General features: G+C 40.1%; 2 protein-coding genes across 2 annotated transcripts; both read left to right on the forward strand.

Moving 5' to 3' along the window:
* Positions 1–14: 14 nt before the first annotated feature.
* Positions 15–2,474, forward strand: ssbp1 (single-stranded DNA binding protein 1). Its single transcript, XM_072453597.1, has 7 exons — positions 15–101; positions 382–438; positions 516–573; positions 660–803; positions 1,259–1,343; positions 1,674–1,762; positions 1,868–2,474. Exons 2-7 carry the CDS (start codon positions 415–417, stop codon positions 1,909–1,911), a joined length of 444 nt encoding a protein of 147 aa, XP_072309698.1. The 5' UTR covers positions 15–101; positions 382–414; the 3' UTR covers positions 1,912–2,474.
* A 1,009-nt stretch (positions 2,475–3,483) lies between these two features.
* Positions 3,484–18,385, forward strand: creb3l2 (cAMP responsive element binding protein 3-like 2). Its single transcript, XM_072453722.1, has 12 exons — positions 3,484–3,629; positions 13,535–13,778; positions 14,607–14,821; positions 14,904–14,982; positions 15,279–15,481; positions 15,558–15,704; positions 15,785–15,843; positions 15,921–15,989; positions 16,747–16,846; positions 16,970–17,099; positions 17,893–18,109; positions 18,190–18,385. Exons 1-12 carry the CDS (start codon positions 3,531–3,533, stop codon positions 18,263–18,265), a joined length of 1,638 nt encoding a protein of 545 aa, XP_072309823.1. The 5' UTR covers positions 3,484–3,530; the 3' UTR covers positions 18,266–18,385.
* Positions 18,386–20,116: the final 1,731 nt, after the last annotated feature.

Genomic DNA, 20,116 nt, shown 5'->3' on the forward strand with positions numbered 1-20,116 from the left:
CGGAACTCGTCATTTGCTTGATGGTTGACGTCGGACCGTTTAAGAGCACGGACCGGAAGCAGCGTGGGGTTACTGAAGCAACTTTGTGAGTGCCCCTTTTGGTAAGTTTTTTACTATTTAAGTCATTCTGCGTTTACAGCAGTTCAAGTAGACACGCATTTATTGTATGCCTTCGTGTTTTTGGCTGACATAATGTATTAATTGTCCTGAGATTACCAGATATTTCCCTTGGAGTGGTGGCGGGAGATTCTGTCTGTGTTTCTTTCATGTGTTTCATCCATGTGAGAACAAATGTGTAGAATAATCACGCCTGCTCTGTTTTACATCTTTTTGTCATGTAGCCTATTTAAAGTGATTTCTAAGATATAATTTCCTTTCAAGATTGGACCATTTTAAGAATCAACTTACTCCAAAATGTTAAGAAGAGCCTCTGCACAGGTGAGGATATCAAGTTATTGAGGTGTGACACTTAATTTTATTACAATATATTGTTGTTTTTTCTCATCCCTCAATAGATCATGAGGCAGATGGTGAGGCACAGCAGCACAGACCCAAGCATGATTCTTGAAAGATGTAAGGACATGTTTCTGTAGTGGGACTGACAGATGTGGGTTCTATTATTTTAACCTGCATTTCAATTATTTTCTCACTTTTTGCAGCAATTAATCGTGTGCAGTTATTGGGGCGAGTTGGGCAGGACCCAGTGATGAGACAAGTTGAAGGTCGAAATCCTGTCACAATCTTCTCATTAGCGACCAATGAAATGTGGCGCTCTGGAGAAGGAGAAACAAACCCAGGATCAGGTAAAGAGGGAGAACAGAACTATTTATAGATAACAAACTGACTATTAATAGTTATTAATTATATGGGGCAGCAAAGGCTCAGTGGTTAGAGCGCTCGTCCAGTTTGATACAGTACATACTGTTGAGTCTGATATAGGCACTACAATGTTATGTTTGTGAGAGTGCATTAGTGTGTCGTTTGTTTTTTCCATGCTAAAAAGCGTGTGGTTGACTTAAAACAAATTGAGGATTTTGTAACCTTCAACTAAAATCTGAGACTTGCAGGACTCTAAGACAAATGGGAACATATCTAAAATGTGAATTACTTTTTATAATTACAACCAAATCCTTGATTGTGGTTCATGCCACTAGATGGCGTGATTGGGTCTTTCATATCTTGGTTGTGTGTTTGTATGATCATTTGTAGATTTTTAGAAAATGTATTTAATGGCTATATATTGTATTTTTCTTTTCAGATATCAGTCAAAAGACAACCTGGCACCGTGTGTCTGTATTTAAACCTGGCTTGAGAGATGTTGCCTACCAATACGTCAAAAAGGGGTATGTGCGAGCTCTACACCGAGAAAAGTCAAACACCAGTTTATAATTGTCTAGACGAGCACGTTAATGTGGTAAAAATGACTCAATGTGCAATGTAACTAATGTTAATGCTCCACCCCAATGCTAAGACTAATTCATTCAGAAATTCTTATCGCTTTGTCCGCAGAAGTCACATTTTTCTATTTGTGATCATTATGTATGCATAATTCCTTATGAACTGGATTCTGGCCCAAGCACATGTCAGTTTTAACCATGATTACAAATTGAGCAAATGTATAAGAATCTGCTCCTGGTTAAATGAAATGAGCTCTTGATGTTTGTCATTTATAGCTCCAGGGTTCTTGTGGAAGGAAAACTCGACTACGGCGAGTATGTGGATAAAAACCAAGTCAGACGTCAGGCCACGACCATCATTGCAGGTTTGGAAAATTATGGAAAATGTATTAAACTGGAATGTTTTATTTTTGTGAATGGACCAGCGCAAAAGCATTATGCTATTTTTTTTTTTTTCCGTTTCTCTACAGATAACATAGTTTTCCTCAGTGACAACATTAGAGACCGGACATGACTTTGCTCTTGATGTTTCCTGTGGTTACTAGGACCTACGTGCCATGGAGTCCCCCTACTAGGCACATTTGAAGAATATGTTATCGTCGTTTAAATGCCAACTCTGATTATGCTACAGTTCATATATCCTATTTAACATTCTTTTATGTAAAATGAAGTGTGGCGGCCACACAAACTGAGCACGGTGCAGGTCCTTTGTGCATTAACGTCTCTTTTGGAACCCCAGACTGTTCATCCAAATGCATGATTATAAGTGGACAAAAGTGACTGTCTGACTTGCCTTCTACTCACTCACATACTGGAAATGGCTCCAGTACTTGCCCTTTTTTAAATGGGGGGGGTGGGGGAAAGGTGTAGCTGAATAAAAGACATGTTTGAGGAAAATGGCTTTCACAAACAAGAACCTCTTTTACAAAATACTGTAAGTTTTCATTGATTTGCAATGGGCATCCTGTTCTAAAATGACTATTTTACATCCAAATTTTCCAAAGCAAAAAACTGCTGTTCTTTGCGGCTACAGGACTGTACTAGCCTGTCTGAATTATCTTGGTTCTATAATGTTATACACCATTTGTTAAGTTTAGGTTATGTTCTGTTATTTTACTGCCTTTCCATCTAAGTGGTTATGAACGCTTATATTCATAATAAAGTTTTATGTATGAGTTTGTTTGTTTTCACACGCGGGTTATTATAAATACATTTTCAGGCCTCAGTAATGAAACGAAGAAAAATAATGGGCGTTTTTCTTTTTTTACAATTGTTTGTGCAGTCTCCTCCTGCGTGCGTCTCTAAAGGACAACCTACTTTTTAAAGGTATTCTTGGCCTTACTTGATTGGTCCAAATACGCGTTCACTTGATTTTCCATTGGTTCGGTGAGATGTCTGTCAAAGGCCTCATGCCGGCGCTGACGGGGGTTTTGAAAAACAAGGAAGTAAGTGATTGGTGGAGCAGAGGAAATGGGAGGGCCAAGCAATCTAGAGTTTTCCAATGTTTAATCTGTTCCACACATGCAAACAAAAAAAGTCAGGCTTTCATGTTCTTGCAATGATTAATTTACACGAGTCTGGCTTATTATTCAAAATATAACATTTTAACACATTATTAAAAGTTGTAGCAAAAGCTTTATTCAAAACCGGTTGTATGTACACACGTCCATCCAGGCGGCTTTGAAGCGTGTCATAGTAGTCGATGGGTGATAAATCAAAAGCCTTTAAGCTGTTTTTGTCAGACTTTGCTCAACGTTTGCTGCCGCTGATTCGCCTTCTTCCCGTGCGCCGTGGCCCCGCCTATAAATTCCTGTCCGTCTGGTGCGTGTAGGACCCAAGAAGTCAGTCCGCGGACCCACACGCGAAAAGGAGATGACAAACAATAACACCACCACCACCAGTGCATCCAAAACTCTACAAATCACACTTTCGTTTGTCTGCGTCTCTTTGACCGGCCGCGGCTCCGCGTAACGACGACCTGCGCGCGCGTTTCTTTCTTTTTTGAGCGTTTTTCAGACAAGTAGTTGGGGGGGGGGGGAGTTTTGAGCGTCACTCGTTTTGTATCCCGGGCTTTGCGTTTTGTGGCGTTTATACACACATATAATAACCTCAAGTACGTCCGAAGAGGTTGTCATGGAGATGCTGGACAGCGGGGAGCCGTTTTTACACTGGGAGAGGAACCTGAGCGAGCTGTCTGAACCCGAGGACATCGACTGCGCGCTCTACACCAACGTGAGTATGATGATGATGATGATGATGAAGTCATGAATAATGCAATCCCACTCACACCCAAGCAAATACACATATGAATGCATCAAAAGAGTAGTTTGAATTTAGAACACTGCCAAAGTCAGATGTGAATGTGTTTGAACCGTAACTGAGGAGCGTGGACACGTCTAACAGAGGGGGATGCGCCTTGCTCTCCACTAGGAACTCGTAACTTGGGGTCCAGGATGCAGAGACTTCTCACTGCAAGTCATGACTAGTGGAATATATATAAGCTCGACCTTTCATCGTGCACGATGCAAGCAAACGTGATGACTGTGACACTGACAGTTATTTTTATTTTTTTTATTTTTTTGGTTCTGCATTTCTGTGTAATCAGGGGTAAACCAAATGGAGAAGTGGCTTTGTTTTCTATTTCTTCCAGATGTTGCTCTCATGTATTCCCTATTATAACGTTATTTTTGTATCCAAGTGTGCAACAAAGTTTAAACCTTCTGGAATGAGAGTTTTAATTATAAATGTCCCAATTAATGTTTGCTCTTTATAAAACAAATAATGTTGACGACACCCAAATAGAATCCTAGTCTTGTTTTATTTAATATTCTAACGGTACATTTTCAATAGGCCTAGTTGAATACCTTTTTGCATTCATTATGTAACCTGAAATATTTGCTTCAGACATATGGTTTTCAGGACTGCAGTGTCGGCCAAGTGTGAGTAGTTTGTGTGTGCACATGTGTGTTTGTGCGGAGAGGAGGATGGGGGAGTGATACGTTTACAAGGAGAAATCCAGCTGGCTGACAGGATGGCTATCAGACGCCACAGAAGACAGACTCTACCCTACTCACAAGCATACACACTTTGGCATTTGCTCCTCAAAAAAAAAAAACTATGGACAGGTAAAGACTTGTGAGACTTCAGAGCTTGCTGTGATCAGCAGCTCTCCAAAGAGGGCCTGAGGCTACATTTCTCATCAAATACCAGCAGAAAAGTTGAACTGCAGCTGCTCTGCTCAAAGGCCTGGGCATTCATTTTGGGTCTTTTGTGGGAGGTGTGGTACAAGGAGTTCTAACATTGGTCAGAAGCTAAATTTAGGGCTATAATTAAAGGAAAACCTTACAAAACTGGCCTATACAACTTCTTCAACATCAACAATTGGCTTGCAACTAAAGTTGAAAGGTTTTAGAATATGTAAAATGTACTTATTTTAATGCTGTTGTTGTTGTTGTTGTTTTTTTGCAAATCGAAGTTATACAACATAAAGTACCATAGCACTGGCATTTTCAATAGCCTGAATTATAGAACCTTTAATCTCCACTTGGTCTAACATTTTTATGCATTTGATTATGCATACTTATTGATCCTTTAAGAACACATGCTTTAATAACACATGCATTTACAATAAAACTACACATGACACATATCTACAAACACCAATCAAATGTTTACTTTCCCCTATAAAATGTATGTATTTGCTCTATAATATATCCCGTGTGGTATTCTGCCTTCCTTCACATTCATGAAAAGCAGGTTGTGTTGAATGCTGTTCTTAGTTCAATGAGTGCTATATATAGTAAAGTATGAATAGTATGTGTGTTAGAGAAAGAATGGGGGTGTGGGCCCCCTCCCAAAGTAACTCTCTGGTCCCAGCCTTTCTCTGCCTGTGGTGTGTTGACATGGGATTCCTCACAACAATGTCAACCCTCTCAGTGGGCAACCTGTGTGCAGATTACTCGACCAGCCTTCCCCTTTTCTCAGTCTCTTAAGTGCTCAATCAAGTTTCTCAGGTTATGCAACAGCAAAGGGCACAGAACGTGCAGTTGTGTCACTATATGCCTTGACGTCAGGAAGGGATTTTTTTGTATTGGGATTTGCATATTGTGTGACAGAATGGATTTTGTTCATTACAAATCTGTGGAATGAATATAATTCTTGTTGAGGTTATTGATGTTTTGTGTGGCCAGATTTAATCTTATGTTTCTCATCTGGAAGGTGAGGTCTCAAACGTCATAAATGATCTTTGAGCTGTTTGGATTGGCCTGTTACTTTGCACATGTGAACTCTTTGCTCTGACAGACATTTAAAAACACACTTGGTGCTTACATAATGAGCAACATACCTTCAGATAAAGACCCTGCTGTCTTTAATGAAGCTGACACCAGCTATAATCCTGCCACAATATTATTTCTCTGAGCGTATGCACACCCAGTGGAGTCAAGGGCAAACAGATTGTTCAATGTGCTCACAGTGCAGCGCCTGTTCTCCGCTGGAGCAGGGCATCCCGCTCCGTGGAGGCCTCACTCAGTCAGTCTGAATGCTGCTTGTGTCCTCAGTGTGAGGGGAGCATACAGCGGGGCATTGTAACTCTCACTACCATTCATTACCAATGAAAGTACTTCTATCTTCTTAGGTTGTACATATTGCTGCTGTGTCACATTCATGATGAAGGCACATACAGGCACTCCTAAAGGTGTGCTGCGGATCTTCTGGTTCTGTGTGTTGTTGCTGGACAAACAAAAAACAAAACAAATAGATCCTCAAAAATGAAGGAAACCAGTTCTTCAGGTTGTTTTGTAGCGCACCTATTAAAAAGTAAAATTCAGGCTTAAATGCTTAACCGGCATTTTTATTTCGTAACAGCAGTTGACGAACTTGAAAACTTTGATATTTTAAAGCACTGTCCACACATGGACACACAGACCACGTTTTTCCACCAATGTGCTTCACATCTGATGCAATTTCTCCTCAAAGTCTGAAAGTAGCCTCAGACCTCAGCTAGCCTCAGGCTGTCATTTGTGAAAATATAAAGGTATAATCAGTGGGGCCTCATTATGGAGAATCCACAGGAGCCTGCGTTCTGCGAGGAGAAGCTACATTTACCCTGTGTCTGTGTGTGTCTGTCTGTGTCTCTGGGTCTGTGTCTGTGTGTGTGCTCTGGCTCTGTCTTAGCTATAGGCTGCATAAAGAGATGTGCCGCTGTGATTAAAGGGCCTTTGGGTTTCATATCCTCGGAGTATAATTTAAGCACCCAGCCCTAAAACAAGCCTGAAGTTGTCATAGTCTACAAACTACAGCCAGCTCTCAAAATCTTTTGTTCCCTTGTTGCTTGTGTTACATTTGTCGCAATATTTAACACTTCTACATTTTTTACAAACCTTTAATAACAGATCAAAGTTGTGAGGTTAAGATTGCCTTTTCAGAATTTCAGAGTGTCTTTCAACTTTAACAGTGTAGGGAAAAAACTGTTGAGTTGAAAATACTACTAGGCAATAGTCAAAAGCGTGTGTTAATCATCAGGTTGGTAAGACTTTTGGCAACTTGTCTTATAACACACAATGAAAGCTTTATAAGAATATACAATAAAGTAAGGCACTTAGTAAATGTGCCTTTTGTGCTGAAGGAGAATAACTACAGGGGTGAGGGAGTTCAGTTGTGTGTGTTTTTGAAGGGCAGGTCTTAAAGAGTGGTCAGCGCAGCCGCTGTGGAAAGATGGAAAAAGTTATTCATGTGCTGCTGCTTCTGACCCAGTTTTAAGCAGCGATTGAGAGGAAGAGGACAGTGTCACAGAGACGAAGAGCCCAGTGCATCTGACAGCTGTGTTTATAACCTCCACCAAATAATTATTGTTGTGTTTTTCAGTTTACAACTAAAGAGCCACCAATGTTCAGGCAGTTTTCCAATTAGATAGTACATTTACATTTCCCCCCATTTTTAAGTGCGATTCTTTTGTCATTTTTTTACAGTGATACGTCTGCATCATTAGAAAGGACTTCACTTTTTGGTTGTGCCAGTTCTATGTGGATGCCGTCTGGGAGAGCCATTGTGTAACATCTGGAGACTTGCTGTGTTTGGAAAAGTGGGGGTTGAGCGCTCTCATCGGCCCAAATGAGCAACACTGGAAAGTCTGTGTACTTGAGCTGGGGGTGGACCTCTGGCCTTCAGGCCGCTTGAGAGGAATCAGATGGGCTGAAGCTCACTGGAATGGGGAGGCACTCGATGAAGTATTTTCCATCGCACATCCTTTATGTACAAAATTACAGCATGAGCTAATATGCACCATTAACATCAGAGGATTAGGCTTAGGTTTAGGGTTAGGTTAACTTAACCCTTTCTCAGTTGTTGCTTTTACAGATTTATCGGCTTGGTTTATGGTCAATATCTGTGAGCACAAATAAAATAAAGTAGAGGTGTGCAATATATAGAGACATTAAGATCATGTGAATTTGTTTGTGAACACATGCAAACTACAAGAAAATACTTAATAAACAATAATTTCAAACATTTCTGATTCATTTTGCAAACATTTCACATTTGATATACTAATGACCAAACCAAAGCTAACAAGTTTGAACACATTTCTGTTGGGCTGATATCAGAATCAGAAAAGATTTATTGCCATTGTTGTTGAACACAGTTTGCAAACATAGGAATTTGTCATTTGTTTAGGTGAGGAGAGATCCTGCCATACGTCCCCAGTATAGTTGCTCCTAGGGCAGTGTAGCTGGGAAACTGTAGGTTTTAATTTCTGTTCCCAACTGGCCTGAACATAAGCGATTTCAAAGAGGAATATTTGAAGCCTGGTCTTAAATGAAGAGACTGTGTCGGCCTCTTTAACATGGACAGGAGCTGATTCCATAACACAGGAGCTTGGGAGCTAAACGCTCTACCTCCTACTGTGCTTTTAGAGACTCTTGGGACCACCAGAAGGCCGGCATTTTGAGAGCGAAGAGATCTGTTTGGATGATATGGTTCTATAGCATCTTTGAGGTAGGATGGGGCCATGTCATTTATGGCTTTGTAGGTCAGGAGGAGGATTTTAAATTTGATTCTAAACTCCAGCACCGGCTTAATGTGCTCTCTTCTTTTAGTTCCTGTTGGTAATCTTGCTGCTGCATTTTGAACCAGTTATAAGCTTTTTATTGAGCTTTTAGGACATGCTGCGAGCAGGGAGATAAAGTACTTCAGCATCACTTTAAGGCAGGATTCATCTGATTTTGGCTATATTGCACAGATGGAAATAGGCTGTTTTACAGGTTTTATTTATATGCGCTTTAAATGAGAGCTCCTGGTCAAATAAGTTTTCTTACAGTAGAACTGGAGTCAACACAGACATTGTCCAGTGTGACTATCTGCTCAGATAAAGCGTCTCGTGGAAATTTAGGGCCCAGTACAATGACCTCAGTTTTTTCAGGGTTAAGAAGCAGATCCAGGTTTTTATATCCTTCACACAAGCACTAAGTCTGGCTACTTGATCGCTCTGATCTGGTTTCATTGATGAATACAGCTGAGTGTCATCTGCATAGCAGTGGAAGTTAACAGAATTGGACCGAGTACTGAACCCTGTGGCACGCCGTAAGTTACTTTAGAACAAAGCTCTGGTTTACAAACTGGTACCTAATTTACCAATTAAATAAGGTAAAAAGCTTCTGTTATAATATCAGGATTTTTTTGTCGCAACTAAAGTTATCTTTTGTTTTAGTGGTAGCTTCATAAAGTGATGCTATTATTCAATTCCTAAAGATGTACTTGTCAGTTAAAAGGACAGTTAAAGGGAGCCATAAACTTAACATGTTTGTTGGGCCAATGCGTAACAAATAAAGATAATACTCAACATTTGTGGACCAGACGGTTGGATCATGTACATCACACATCATGTAGAGGTCCATCGGAAATTTTGTCATATCAAAATTCTAGAATTTGAACACAACCGGTTTTGTGTGAAATCTTAGTTTGATTGGAATGAAAAGCACATTTGAATCCTGCTGGTCACTGATATGCTGTGAATTCTGTCACCATCAGCTGAAGCAAGTTTCAAGAAATGTATTTTGATCCTGGCCTGTGGCACAAGAGTCAACACTCTTTCACTGTGGGAAGTCACTGCCCCTGTTGTTCTTCACACTTCATGTTGTTTACGTCCATTAGCCATTTCTCACCTCTTTAATGTCTCTCACTTTTTGTTTACAACTTTTGAGAACATTTTGAGGCTATTCCATGTTTGGCATGTTATGATGAGACTTAATGAGGTTGATTTAACCACATTCAATTTGATTCCAATCAATCAATTAATTCAGTATTTATTGTGGAAATGAAAAGTCTTCCCTGACAGACTTTGGAGGTCATTGTATCCCATGCAGCCGGGATCCATGTCTGGGAATTTGGGTCAGGGTGTGTGCTCCTAGCAGTTCTTGTTGTGCAAACCGCTTTAGTATTGGGACATTTTCTATGCAGTCAATTCACCAAGTGTCAGTTTTATGGGCAAAATAAATTATGTTTGTATAATGGAACAACTGGGGTTTGGTTTGCCTTACGCCATTGCAGTGGTGTAATGAAGCATGATACACAAGTACATTTACTTTCACTCAGGATGGAAACATTGGTATGGCTCTTATGCACACAGGCAGCCTTGGTGTCGCAGTCGGTGTCAAGATAAGACTGGGGAGAACTCCAAGGCCTGCGATTTGTCTTATCCTGACACTCAATATCAATGCCACAGCAGAGACCGCTTTTCTCCCGGGCCCACTGCTGTAGCGACAAGCGATAACATGTGTAGTGCTGGTACTTCTCACTCTTATCTGCTGCTTGGTTTGACTAGTGGCGACTCTGGTAAACAGTATGGAACAATTTACAACAAACGATTTAAAATGCTTGTCGATGCATAATAAGAACCATGTTATCATTGCTGTTTTCCTTGCTTCCTCTTCTGTCTACTCTTCATCAGATTTTTCACATATATATTTACTCCTGCTAACTACTTGAATAGCTACATAATTTGCATTCCAGTGGGCACTTGATATACTGCAAGTGTGGGAATGACTTTTCTCATCCATGAAGACTAAAGAAAGAATTTATCTGTCTGTCTACTCTTTACAGCATTAATGTGTGCAGTTCACCGTTTAGATAAAACACTTATCTTGTCCCTCTGAGACACGTGCTGTTGTTAAATTGCCCTGACGTAGATAGGCTTTATAATAGGTTTATATCCTCTAAGTCATTTGTTTATCTTGACATAAATGAATGTGCACTTGAGTGTGTAGCCTCTTCTATCCGGTGTTTACCTGCTGCGTCATCAGTAAATGTCCGTAGGGTAAAGTACAGACCCACACCAGGGAGATGGCTGCCATTGATTCAACATCTGGTTTGGCTTCTTTAAGGGTCAAAACATTTGCATTTTACCTCTTCCTTTTCTACCTTCAGATCTCAGCGGTGTGTCCTATTTTACAGAGCAATTACTGTCCCGGGACGCCGTTTTCCTGTCCCGTCACTGCCTGATAATTTGGCTGTTTAGAGGTGTCCAAACAGCTGGTCTGGACTTCGCTGTGGGCCTTATCACTCAGTACTTTACCCACTAACTGCAGAGAGAGAGAGAGATATAACTTATCTGTAACTTTGCTGTGATGAGCAGGAGGAGTTTGTTTCAACTTAAAAGGGTTCCACGTCGTAAGTTTAGTTGATTTATTGTGGCTCTAGTGTGGCCCTGCTGTTGCATGACTTGGAGGAGTGAAGTTTGAGGAGAAGTAAGTAATAATGAATTAAATGCATGAATCACCAAAATACCGTCATGCTTATCAGTCCTTCTTGGCTCTGTTTTTAATTAAAAGATTGCAATCGGTTCTTGTTCCATTATTTCCACTTGATTCTCTATCCAGTTCCAAAGTCTTTTCCAGATTTCCCGTTTCTGCTCAGTTCCCCGGGTCCTTTGGCTTGTATCGAAAGTGTCAGGTTACACACACAGCCCTAAATAACACCTCTCTGTGGGGCTGTGAACACAAAGAAGGTTCTGTTGTGTGTGAGGAGTTACACCCGGCAGCTCTGGCCCACTGCAGTCACCCCAACCCACAGCACTGATGACAGGGAGCGTAGAAAGCCTCACTCTTGCATTTTAGTGTGGTTTGGTGAACAGGCGCCCTAAAGAGGACCTCTCCCTTTTTGGGTTTTAACCATCACCATAACAAACCCCCTCCCACATCGTCCTCATTTAGTGTTTTGCTGTGGCCCGACTGTGGAAACATAGTGAGGAGTCTAGCCATAGATGGACTCCTCCTGATGAGTAAGACTTCAGATATATTCAAAACAAGAATAATTGCAAAACAAGTGACTTATTTTGGCATCACAACAGCGAAGCTATGAATGATTGGCATTTGGAGTTGCCACAGTAGAATATATTATAGTAAAATAAGTGATGGGAGGAAATGGTGATAACGTTACAAATAGGGACGTAATCGTCCTTCATGAATGGCTGGCATCACCCTGCAGATAGTGTCCTCGAGAACGTGCCTGGTGTCTGGACATTGGACTGGTACATGAGCTCAGGCATTGTGCCAAGACTTACTCTCATGTTTTGCCAGTGTTGTTTATATGTTTGCCTTTGACATTGGGTCATATAGTGCAGCCAGACAGACCAGAGTCTACAAAGGTGCAAGAGGGTGCATTGCCAGCATATTCTAAAATGCTTGCGCCTTCATTTTTTGCAGATTTGATAATGACACTTCATAGGAAAGTAATGTGTAAAAGAAGATTTTCTATTGTTTATTTAAATGGTTTATTCAATAATGACACCTGCTTTCACCAACGTATGCTGTTTTAAGGTTAAAAATAGATCAAACACAGTGTCATCATTAAAAAAATTATATTGTGAAATTTTCTTGCGTCTTCCAGCTCATGTACTTCCACCCTCCGGAGGGTTCCGACCCACACTTTGGGAACCACTCCTATAGATGGATGGATAGATCAGTAAATACAAAAGTATTTGTTACATCAGGCCTTTAGTTCATAGCCCACACGAGGAACATAGATTCAGGTCACATGTGAAGTATCAGTTGCACATGTGGATTGTTGAAGCTGGTTAAGTGTGTAAACATTTGTTTTTCCTCTTGAATATGTTGACCGTGCACTGTCACTGCAGGTCCTGGAAACGAGGACATGAGACACTGCCTTTTAGGGCCTGAGCAGAAGCCTCTGCCTCACGGAGTGACAGTTATTTTATAACAGTGTGTGCTGTGGAGAGAAACTGCTTAAAGTGATGTTCTGTAATTGAAACCACATGTTCAGGGCTCAACCTCCTCCAGTTGCACTTCTGCCATTATCTTGATTTCACTCTCACTAACTTGACCTGCAAATGCATTCCTAGATCGAAACCTGTTTTTAAATGTGCAATTATGTAATTGCTAATTATGTTGTCCCACCTAATAAGCTGTTTCACTTTTCAAGTAAGATTCACATACTTATGCATATTATTTTACTTTATTTCCAGCAATTGTTTGGGGCAAAAAATGCCCATAAGCAGAAATGAAATGTCACAGAGTTTAGTATAGGCTGTTGTAACATTATTAGAACTCTTTCAAACCTTTAAAACACCTTAAATTGTGGGAAATGGATGTTTTACATCAGTGATGGCATATTATGAATATTTTAATCCATTGACAGAAACCTTCACCTCATAAACACTTTGAACATTTTAAAAGCATGCAAAAATGATACTCACGTTTTATCAACATATCAAGTTTAGTCTTTTCACTCACCTCAGTCATAACACTCAAGATCGTCTTAATGTGGGCTGCTTGTCTGTTGATGGCATAGAAAGATAGAAAATAGATGGTATAGATGCCATGGCAGTGTTATAAAGCAGGAGAATGAGGACGTATTATTTCGTTATTGCCACCACCAAAAATACACAGTATTTGTTAAGGGTTGTTCAATGATTTTAGATACATTTCCCTGCAGGGGCGGTGCTGTAACTTCAAGAAAAGGTGGTAATACAAAGATCAGTCTTTACAGTAATTATACCTTTTTGAGGTCTTAAATTACTAGGCTGTCTCTGTGGCGTCTGGTGGGAAAAGGACTCGGAGGTGCAGAGGGGCGTTGGGCTATTGCAAAGATGCAAGTCACATGTTCTTTTTTTTTTCTTTATACAGCATTTTACAGAGCTCCTGGATGACCTCTCCCATGATGCCTTGCTGGGTCAACTGTTGAGTGACCCCTTCTTGTCCGGAGTGAGAGGAGGAAGTGGGGAGGCCATGGAGGGAGACGATGGGGAACTGTCGCCTTCTTTTCCCATTTCTCCTCACATCACAGTGGAGCACAGCTACTCCCTCTGTGGGGACAGCAGACCCCAGTCGCCCCTCTCGCACCTGACCGGAGAGCACGGCAGTGAAGCAGGTCAGACGGGGGCAATGTACAAACCTACATCTGATATGATCTTTCTTTGTGTCTTTTCTGCCAGAAGTATGATATAATTTGATTTAATTTAGAGACAATTTTATTATTGTTGTTTGCATGTCTTTGAAGTCTAAATTTTTACTTCAGCATAAGTTTGATCACCCATTTATATATTTTGACTTGGGTTAGCGCTTTTATTGCATATCGCATTTATGCTCAATTTATCCTCAGCCCCCATAGATAGAAACTTTATTTACAGTCAAATTTAAGTTAGATGTGGGTAACATATCAAAATGGAGATAATATTGTGAATGTTGTTTTGAAGATATGCAACATTTGAAGTGTGAATACAGCTGATAAAAATGGAATAGTTATGTTTTAAACTTTTTTAAAAAAGGTGATATTTCTGCACTTTTGTGATTAAATTTACAGACATTTCACATTTGTCCAATAATTAAACCTCAACTAATGCATTTAAAGATATTTCTACGCATTTCTTTTGGATTGACTATCTTTATCGAGATACTCCAATAAATATACATTCATTTTTGTCACTATCGCCTACCCCTAATTTGAGTTAGTCATATATCGCTTGTTCTTGAAAACCTTCTGTACAATTGATCAAGAGTGGTGCATTTTTTAGGTTAATACTGTGCTTTAAGAGTTAAATACTGTAGTTTGGATGCTTGGACTTATCTTAAAACTTACAGCTGTTAACCCGTAGACACAATATTGTTGGCTTATTCCCCATGTGGGACAATAAAGGAATATCTTATCTTAAACGTTCCACAGAATATACGTGATGTTAAGAGAACTCTTTTTTTGCAGGAGAATCAGATGGTGATTCGACTGAGTGGCCCATGGAGCAGGAGGAGTCCGTAGACCTGCTTTGTGAGACTCCTTCCCTGCTCCCCACACTGGCCCTGTCTCTGTCCTCCTCCGAAGTGCCCCGGGCCACAGAGGGAGCGGCTGTCCCCCCTGCTGCGGCCACCACACCCCCTGCCCCGCCCAAGTCCCCCGGGAGCCACAGCAAGGGCATCAAGGTCGGCGACGCCGGGTTGTCGAGAGATAAACTGTTGTTTGCCGTGTTTAAATCTGACCGCTTTTTATCATATCTTATTTTAGATAAAAGAAGAGAACATCATCCCACAAATAAAACTGGAGCCACATGAAGTTGATCAGTTTCTAAATCTTTCTCCAAAAAGTAAGTCTGTCAAAAGCTCCCTTCTTCTCAAAGCCTTGTATCCAGTGTTGCTATGACCCCTGCTGGTGGTTTGTAGTTTTGCTCTTATTCTGTATGTCTCAACAGTTGTCTGATTTGGACTTGTCATTTTACTTCACCACTTTTACAGAACAGACCAATTATTTTCTCCGCCTTTGTCCAAGGAGCTCCTAGTCATTAATCTTCAGTATTGCACTTGAATCTGTAATGATGCAATGTTTTTTTTTAATGTATGAATGTAATTATTGCCATTAAAGGACTAATCCTTTACATTTTAGGTCTGGAGTCACTACAGATGCCCCCCACCCCTCCCAGTTCACATGGCAGTGACTCTGAGGGAAGTCAAAGCCCTGTTCATGCCCCAACAGGCCTGTCCAGCCCCACCTCTCCCACCAGCCCCCCACCATCACAGGCCGGCCTCAAGGTGTCCCCACGAGCTCATTCCTCCCTGTCTAACTCTCCTCTTCTAACTGCACCCCATGTAAGTAAATGTGCTGTTTTGGTCTATTAATTAGATTGAGGATTTACTTATTAACAGTGGATTTATGGCTCTGTAGAAACTGCAAGGTTCAGGGCCTCTGATCTTGACCGAAGAGGAGCGTCGTACCTTGGTGGCTGAGGGTTACCCTGTTCCCACCAAACTGCCCCTGACCAAGGCTGAGGAGAAAGCACTTAAGAAGATCCGCAGAAAGATCAAGAATAAGGTATAAAAAAATGACGATTTCGTCAAATTAAGAAAAAATCCCATCTTAAGTCATATTTTAATTTCTACTGTCAATGTCAGATTTCTGCTCAAGAAAGCCGCAGGAAGAAGAAGGAGTACATGGATACATTGGAGAAAAAGTAAGTGTTGCCTATCTTTTTGTATACTGTGGTCAGACTTAGAATTACAACTCTGCACCATCCTTCTTTGGCCACAGGGTGGAGAACTGCTCCAATGAAAATGGTGACCTGCGCAGGAAAGTGGAGACACTTGAGTGCACAAACAAGTAAGACTAATCAATATTGTTTTAATTATTTGTTTATGCCTTTTATATAAGGGTCTATGACAATCCCACATTAATACGGTAATGGTTCCCCTACCTTGTTTTACTGTTGGCAATGCAATCAAATTCTTTCTCACAACACTTTCAGTGGATTGAGGCGCAGCACTGATGACAATTTTGACTCCTTCCAAAGTAAAATAAAACACTCTTGACAGTGACAGGACTTCTCCATCTCTTGTCACCCCAGGCCTTTTCTTATTTTAACACATCATCTGGTTTTCTTTCAAAGCTTACATGATGAATAGGAATGATGACAGTTGCTGATACGATGTTTCTATATTTTATTATTAGCCACCTCCCTATAGGTCTGTTCAGCTGCAGTTTGGCATCCATGCATAACCATGAGGGTATTCTAATGTAAAATGCTCAAGCTGTTTCACATAGATAGTGATGTTTGCTTTCACACATGGATGGACAGTATTGCTGTGTGTTGTGTGTGCAACCAGTGAATGTAATGTGTTAAGTAAAGTTGAGTGGAACGCAGCTGTTTTTGGTCTCATTGATAAACTGCTCCAATGAACCAGTTGCATCTGTGTACAATACATCTGGGTTAAGTTGGTAGAGGGTCTGATAAAGGAAAGCTTGTCTGTGCCGCCTAAACAATAAGTAAATATCTATGGATGAACCGTTATATATGTACAGATGTATTTTTGAGTCTCTGTGGGTCTATGCTCACCTGTATGTACACACTTGTGTGCAGGTCTCTGCTACAGCAGCTGCAGGCGCTGCAGGCGATGGTCGCTGGGAAGGTCTCGAAGTCCTGTAGAGTAGCTGGTACACAAACCACCTCCTGCCTAATGGTAATATACTGTGTGCTTATGATTATACTGATATATTGTAGTAGTACTGAATTGGAAACATCTGTGAGCTCACTGCAAACAGTTTTATGACTCACAGCCTCTGTTTGTTTGCCTTTTTTGTAGGTGGTGGTCCTGTGTTTTGCTTTGTTTTTTGGGAGTTTTTACCCCAGCAGTTTTACCCCCTCCTCCACAATCACAGAGACAGACCACACATCCAAACATATGGCTGTCAAAGATTCCTACACATCCATGGGTATGTTGGACATCACAGAACATACATAGGCCTATTGTACTTAACTGTTTTGTTTTAATTAATATAAAAGCAGCACAAAATAAGAATTTTATCTCTCACTAACCCGTAAGACAGAGTTGTATATGCAAAGCACTGATTGATTTTGATGGTTTACCCTTGTTTCAATTTGCCATCTACAAACGTAGTTCTAGTGTTGCCCCGTAGTGGAGTGGTTAAGGCACAGCACACATATGCCAGGCTCCAAGTGCAGCCAGTCGCATTGTTGATTCCCAACTCCGACATTATACTGCATGTCCTCCCTTCTCTCGCATCCCAATTTCACTGTACTTTCCTGTCAATAAAGCCAACGAGCCAAAAATATATAAAAAAAAAAATAATTCATTCAATGCGCACAGGTTCATGCAGATTAATGATGTGCCAAATGGATTGCGAGAGCTAGGCATTAATTAGATTTAAAATACAAACTTAATTTGCTGTTTAAAGCTTATTTATAAAGTATTGCAATAATTCCACCCCAGTATATTATCTCTATGGACAAATGCCCATATAAACAGTTTGATTTATCCTCTTGTACTTCCCAAACACATAAGTAACTCAGTATGATTCAATCAGATTGAGTTTCCTTTGCCCACACAGCCACAACTAAGTGGATTGACTGTTTGTAATTAATTATTTGCTTGTCATACAAATGAATAGAAGTGAACATGAAGAGATTGTTTTGCAGTGCTTACAGTAATATGCTTTTCTTGGTATTGACTTAAACAATCACAGTTGTTTTACTTTATTTTTTTAGTAAAGTCGAGGAATCTTTTATCGACCTTTGAGGATGAGCAGCCACACCTCCTTGGACTGGGCGGGGACTATCCGGACCAATGGGAGGACACGCCGGCTATTGTCATGGCAGCATGGCGTCGGTCAGAGCAACAGAAAATTGCAATGGAGTCCAACAGGGTCGAGACATACCTTCCTTTCAAAAATAATGATACTCAAAGACTTTTAGACGTACACAGGTAAATGTTTATTGAACATTACGTAATCCGCATCAAAGTCTAAATGTAAAAGTAAAAGACTTATGCTGTGCTTTTTGAAGGTCTCTGGATACGAGGTCAAACGGGAGTAGGAGAAAAGTGATAGAGTTGGAACGGACAGTCAACGAAACATCTTGAGTCATATATCCACGACCAAACTGTTTGAACTTTGACCTCCTCCTTTAAGAGCATGGGCCAGTGTCCCAAAGGAAAGCTCACAACACTGCTGAACTCTGAGGTCCTTCTGAACTTTTACAATTACACTGTAATGAACCAAAACATCACATCGATAATGGCACTGGCGGCCAACATTCCTGAAGTAAGTTGCACTGAATAGTTTTCTACACAAGTTAGTTTTTCATTTGTATCCAGTCTTAAAAAAGGCTAAAAGAGTCACTTGCAAATTCATTTTAAGATATTTTTGATAATTAGTGAGGAATTGAATCCACTGCAGTGTGTTTAACAAACTATGACATGTGGGGCTTGTAAAGGGGACACTGACATGCTAAAGAAGGGAGGATCTATATATTTATAGAGATTATTGCTTTTTAAATATGAATTGTATTTAATTCCAGTAATGTGTATGTCACATTTTGATACTTGTGTTCATTATTTTTATGATATTTTGTATAATGCTATTATTATGTTATTAAGCATCAAAAGTGATGCTTGGAGGCTCTTTATAATGTAAAAATGGGAATGAGAATAGGCAGATGTTACTGTCTAATGAGTGGTAAAACTTGCCTCTCTTATTGATGTCATGTAAGGCGTGTCGGCAATGGCCTCGATACACCTTAGTTTGCCTTAGTTTGCATCTCTCAAATGAGCTCCAAGAAAATACAAGAGGAACTACCCAAAATTGTCATGGTTTTGTAAATATGGAACTATATTGATACAAAGTAGAAAATGTGCCTCTATCTAAATATTAGCATAATCATTTAGTTACCTACGATGTCCTAACTGTTCATTGCAATTGTTTTATTGTTATTATTATTTGTATGCTCCCAAAGCTGTCCTGTGTCACAGACTTATTGGTGTGATATGAGGCCTGTCTGGTTATCATTGATGGAGTTAACAAACTTCAAGTTAAACTTGAGCGCAAATTTACAAGCCAAAAATATTCCCATAACTTATTTATTTCTTGATTTTAAATTTGCTATTCCTTGTGCCTGAACGTTCTTTTTTTCTTTTTCTTATTTTTTACAGTTGCTTTCAAAATAAAGTATTTTCAGTAGTAAAAGCACATTACTAATGACTGTGTGTGATCCTTTGAATTTTATCTTTAAATGTAGATGTATTTATTTAAAGGGAAGATACATGTTAATGAACATACAATGCCATATTTAGCCCATTGGCTGCTCTAAATCTGTGGTCCCTGTGAGGTCAGGACAACAACAACAACAACAACAACAGAACATTGTACACACATTAACAAATAAAATAACAAATTACAACATTGAGTTAAACAACACGTTAGGATCAGTGATCAAAGAGAGCAGCAGCACCTGTTGATTGAAGGCTGTGCGTCTCAGGAACTATCCCCTCGAGCAGAGACTCTGGTCACTCGATCAGAATAAACTCATTCAGGTGATGTTGTAAAGTAATGCCTCTTTATGTGTTGGGCTATGACTTAAATATCTCTCGCAAACCATGAAAGCCGGTCAGAATCTGAAGAATGAAGTCTAAAGAAAAGAATAAAGTCGAATGAATAAAGTCTGGCGGTACCAACCGCCATAAAACAACAACAACAACAACAACCATGATAAATGAAGGTGTATGTTAGTTGATTTCTCTGTATGGGTTTGGAGCATGATCTAAATCTGAAGGAACCAACCCATTTCTTTGATTAAATTGAATTACAATTTATTCATAGACTCTTCATTTTACCAGGCATAAAGAGTTTTTCCTGCTTTAACAATAATCTCAAAATAGATCAGAGGAGTGGAACTCGCTCTGACAGTCCCAGGACACTATGCAGTCCCTGGGTAA

Source organism: Eucyclogobius newberryi, unplaced genomic scaffold (genome assembly GCF_026437365.1).
Source record: "Eucyclogobius newberryi isolate DKJ021-1_F unplaced genomic scaffold, fEucNew1.0.hap1 SCAF_2, whole genome shotgun sequence".
NCBI lineage: Eukaryota > Metazoa > Chordata > Actinopteri > Gobiiformes > Gobiidae > Eucyclogobius > Eucyclogobius newberryi.

What these genes read in the sequence shown, in the direction of transcription:
- creb3l2 (XM_072453722.1), top strand. Translation starts at nt 3,531, where the DNA reads ATGGAGATGCTGGACAGCGGGGAGCCGTTTTTACACTGGGAGAGGAAC. An exon ending in ACACTTGAGTGCACAAACAA is followed by an intron (nt 15,990 to 16,746) that starts GTAAGACTAATC and finishes ACTTGTGTGCAG; the next exon opens with GTCTCTGCTACAGCAGCTGC. An exon ending in AAACCACCTCCTGCCTAATG is followed by an intron (nt 16,847 to 16,969) that starts GTAATATACTGT and finishes CCTTTTTTGTAG; the next exon opens with GTGGTGGTCCTGTGTTTTGC.
- ssbp1 (XM_072453597.1), top strand. Translation starts at nt 415, where the DNA reads ATGTTAAGAAGAGCCTCTGCACAG. An exon ending in TACCAATACGTCAAAAAGGG is followed by an intron (nt 1,344 to 1,673) that starts GTATGTGCGAGC and finishes TGTCATTTATAG; the next exon opens with CTCCAGGGTTCTTGTGGAAG. An exon ending in GGCCACGACCATCATTGCAG is followed by an intron (nt 1,763 to 1,867) that starts GTTTGGAAAATT and finishes GTTTCTCTACAG; the next exon opens with ATAACATAGTTTTCCTCAGT.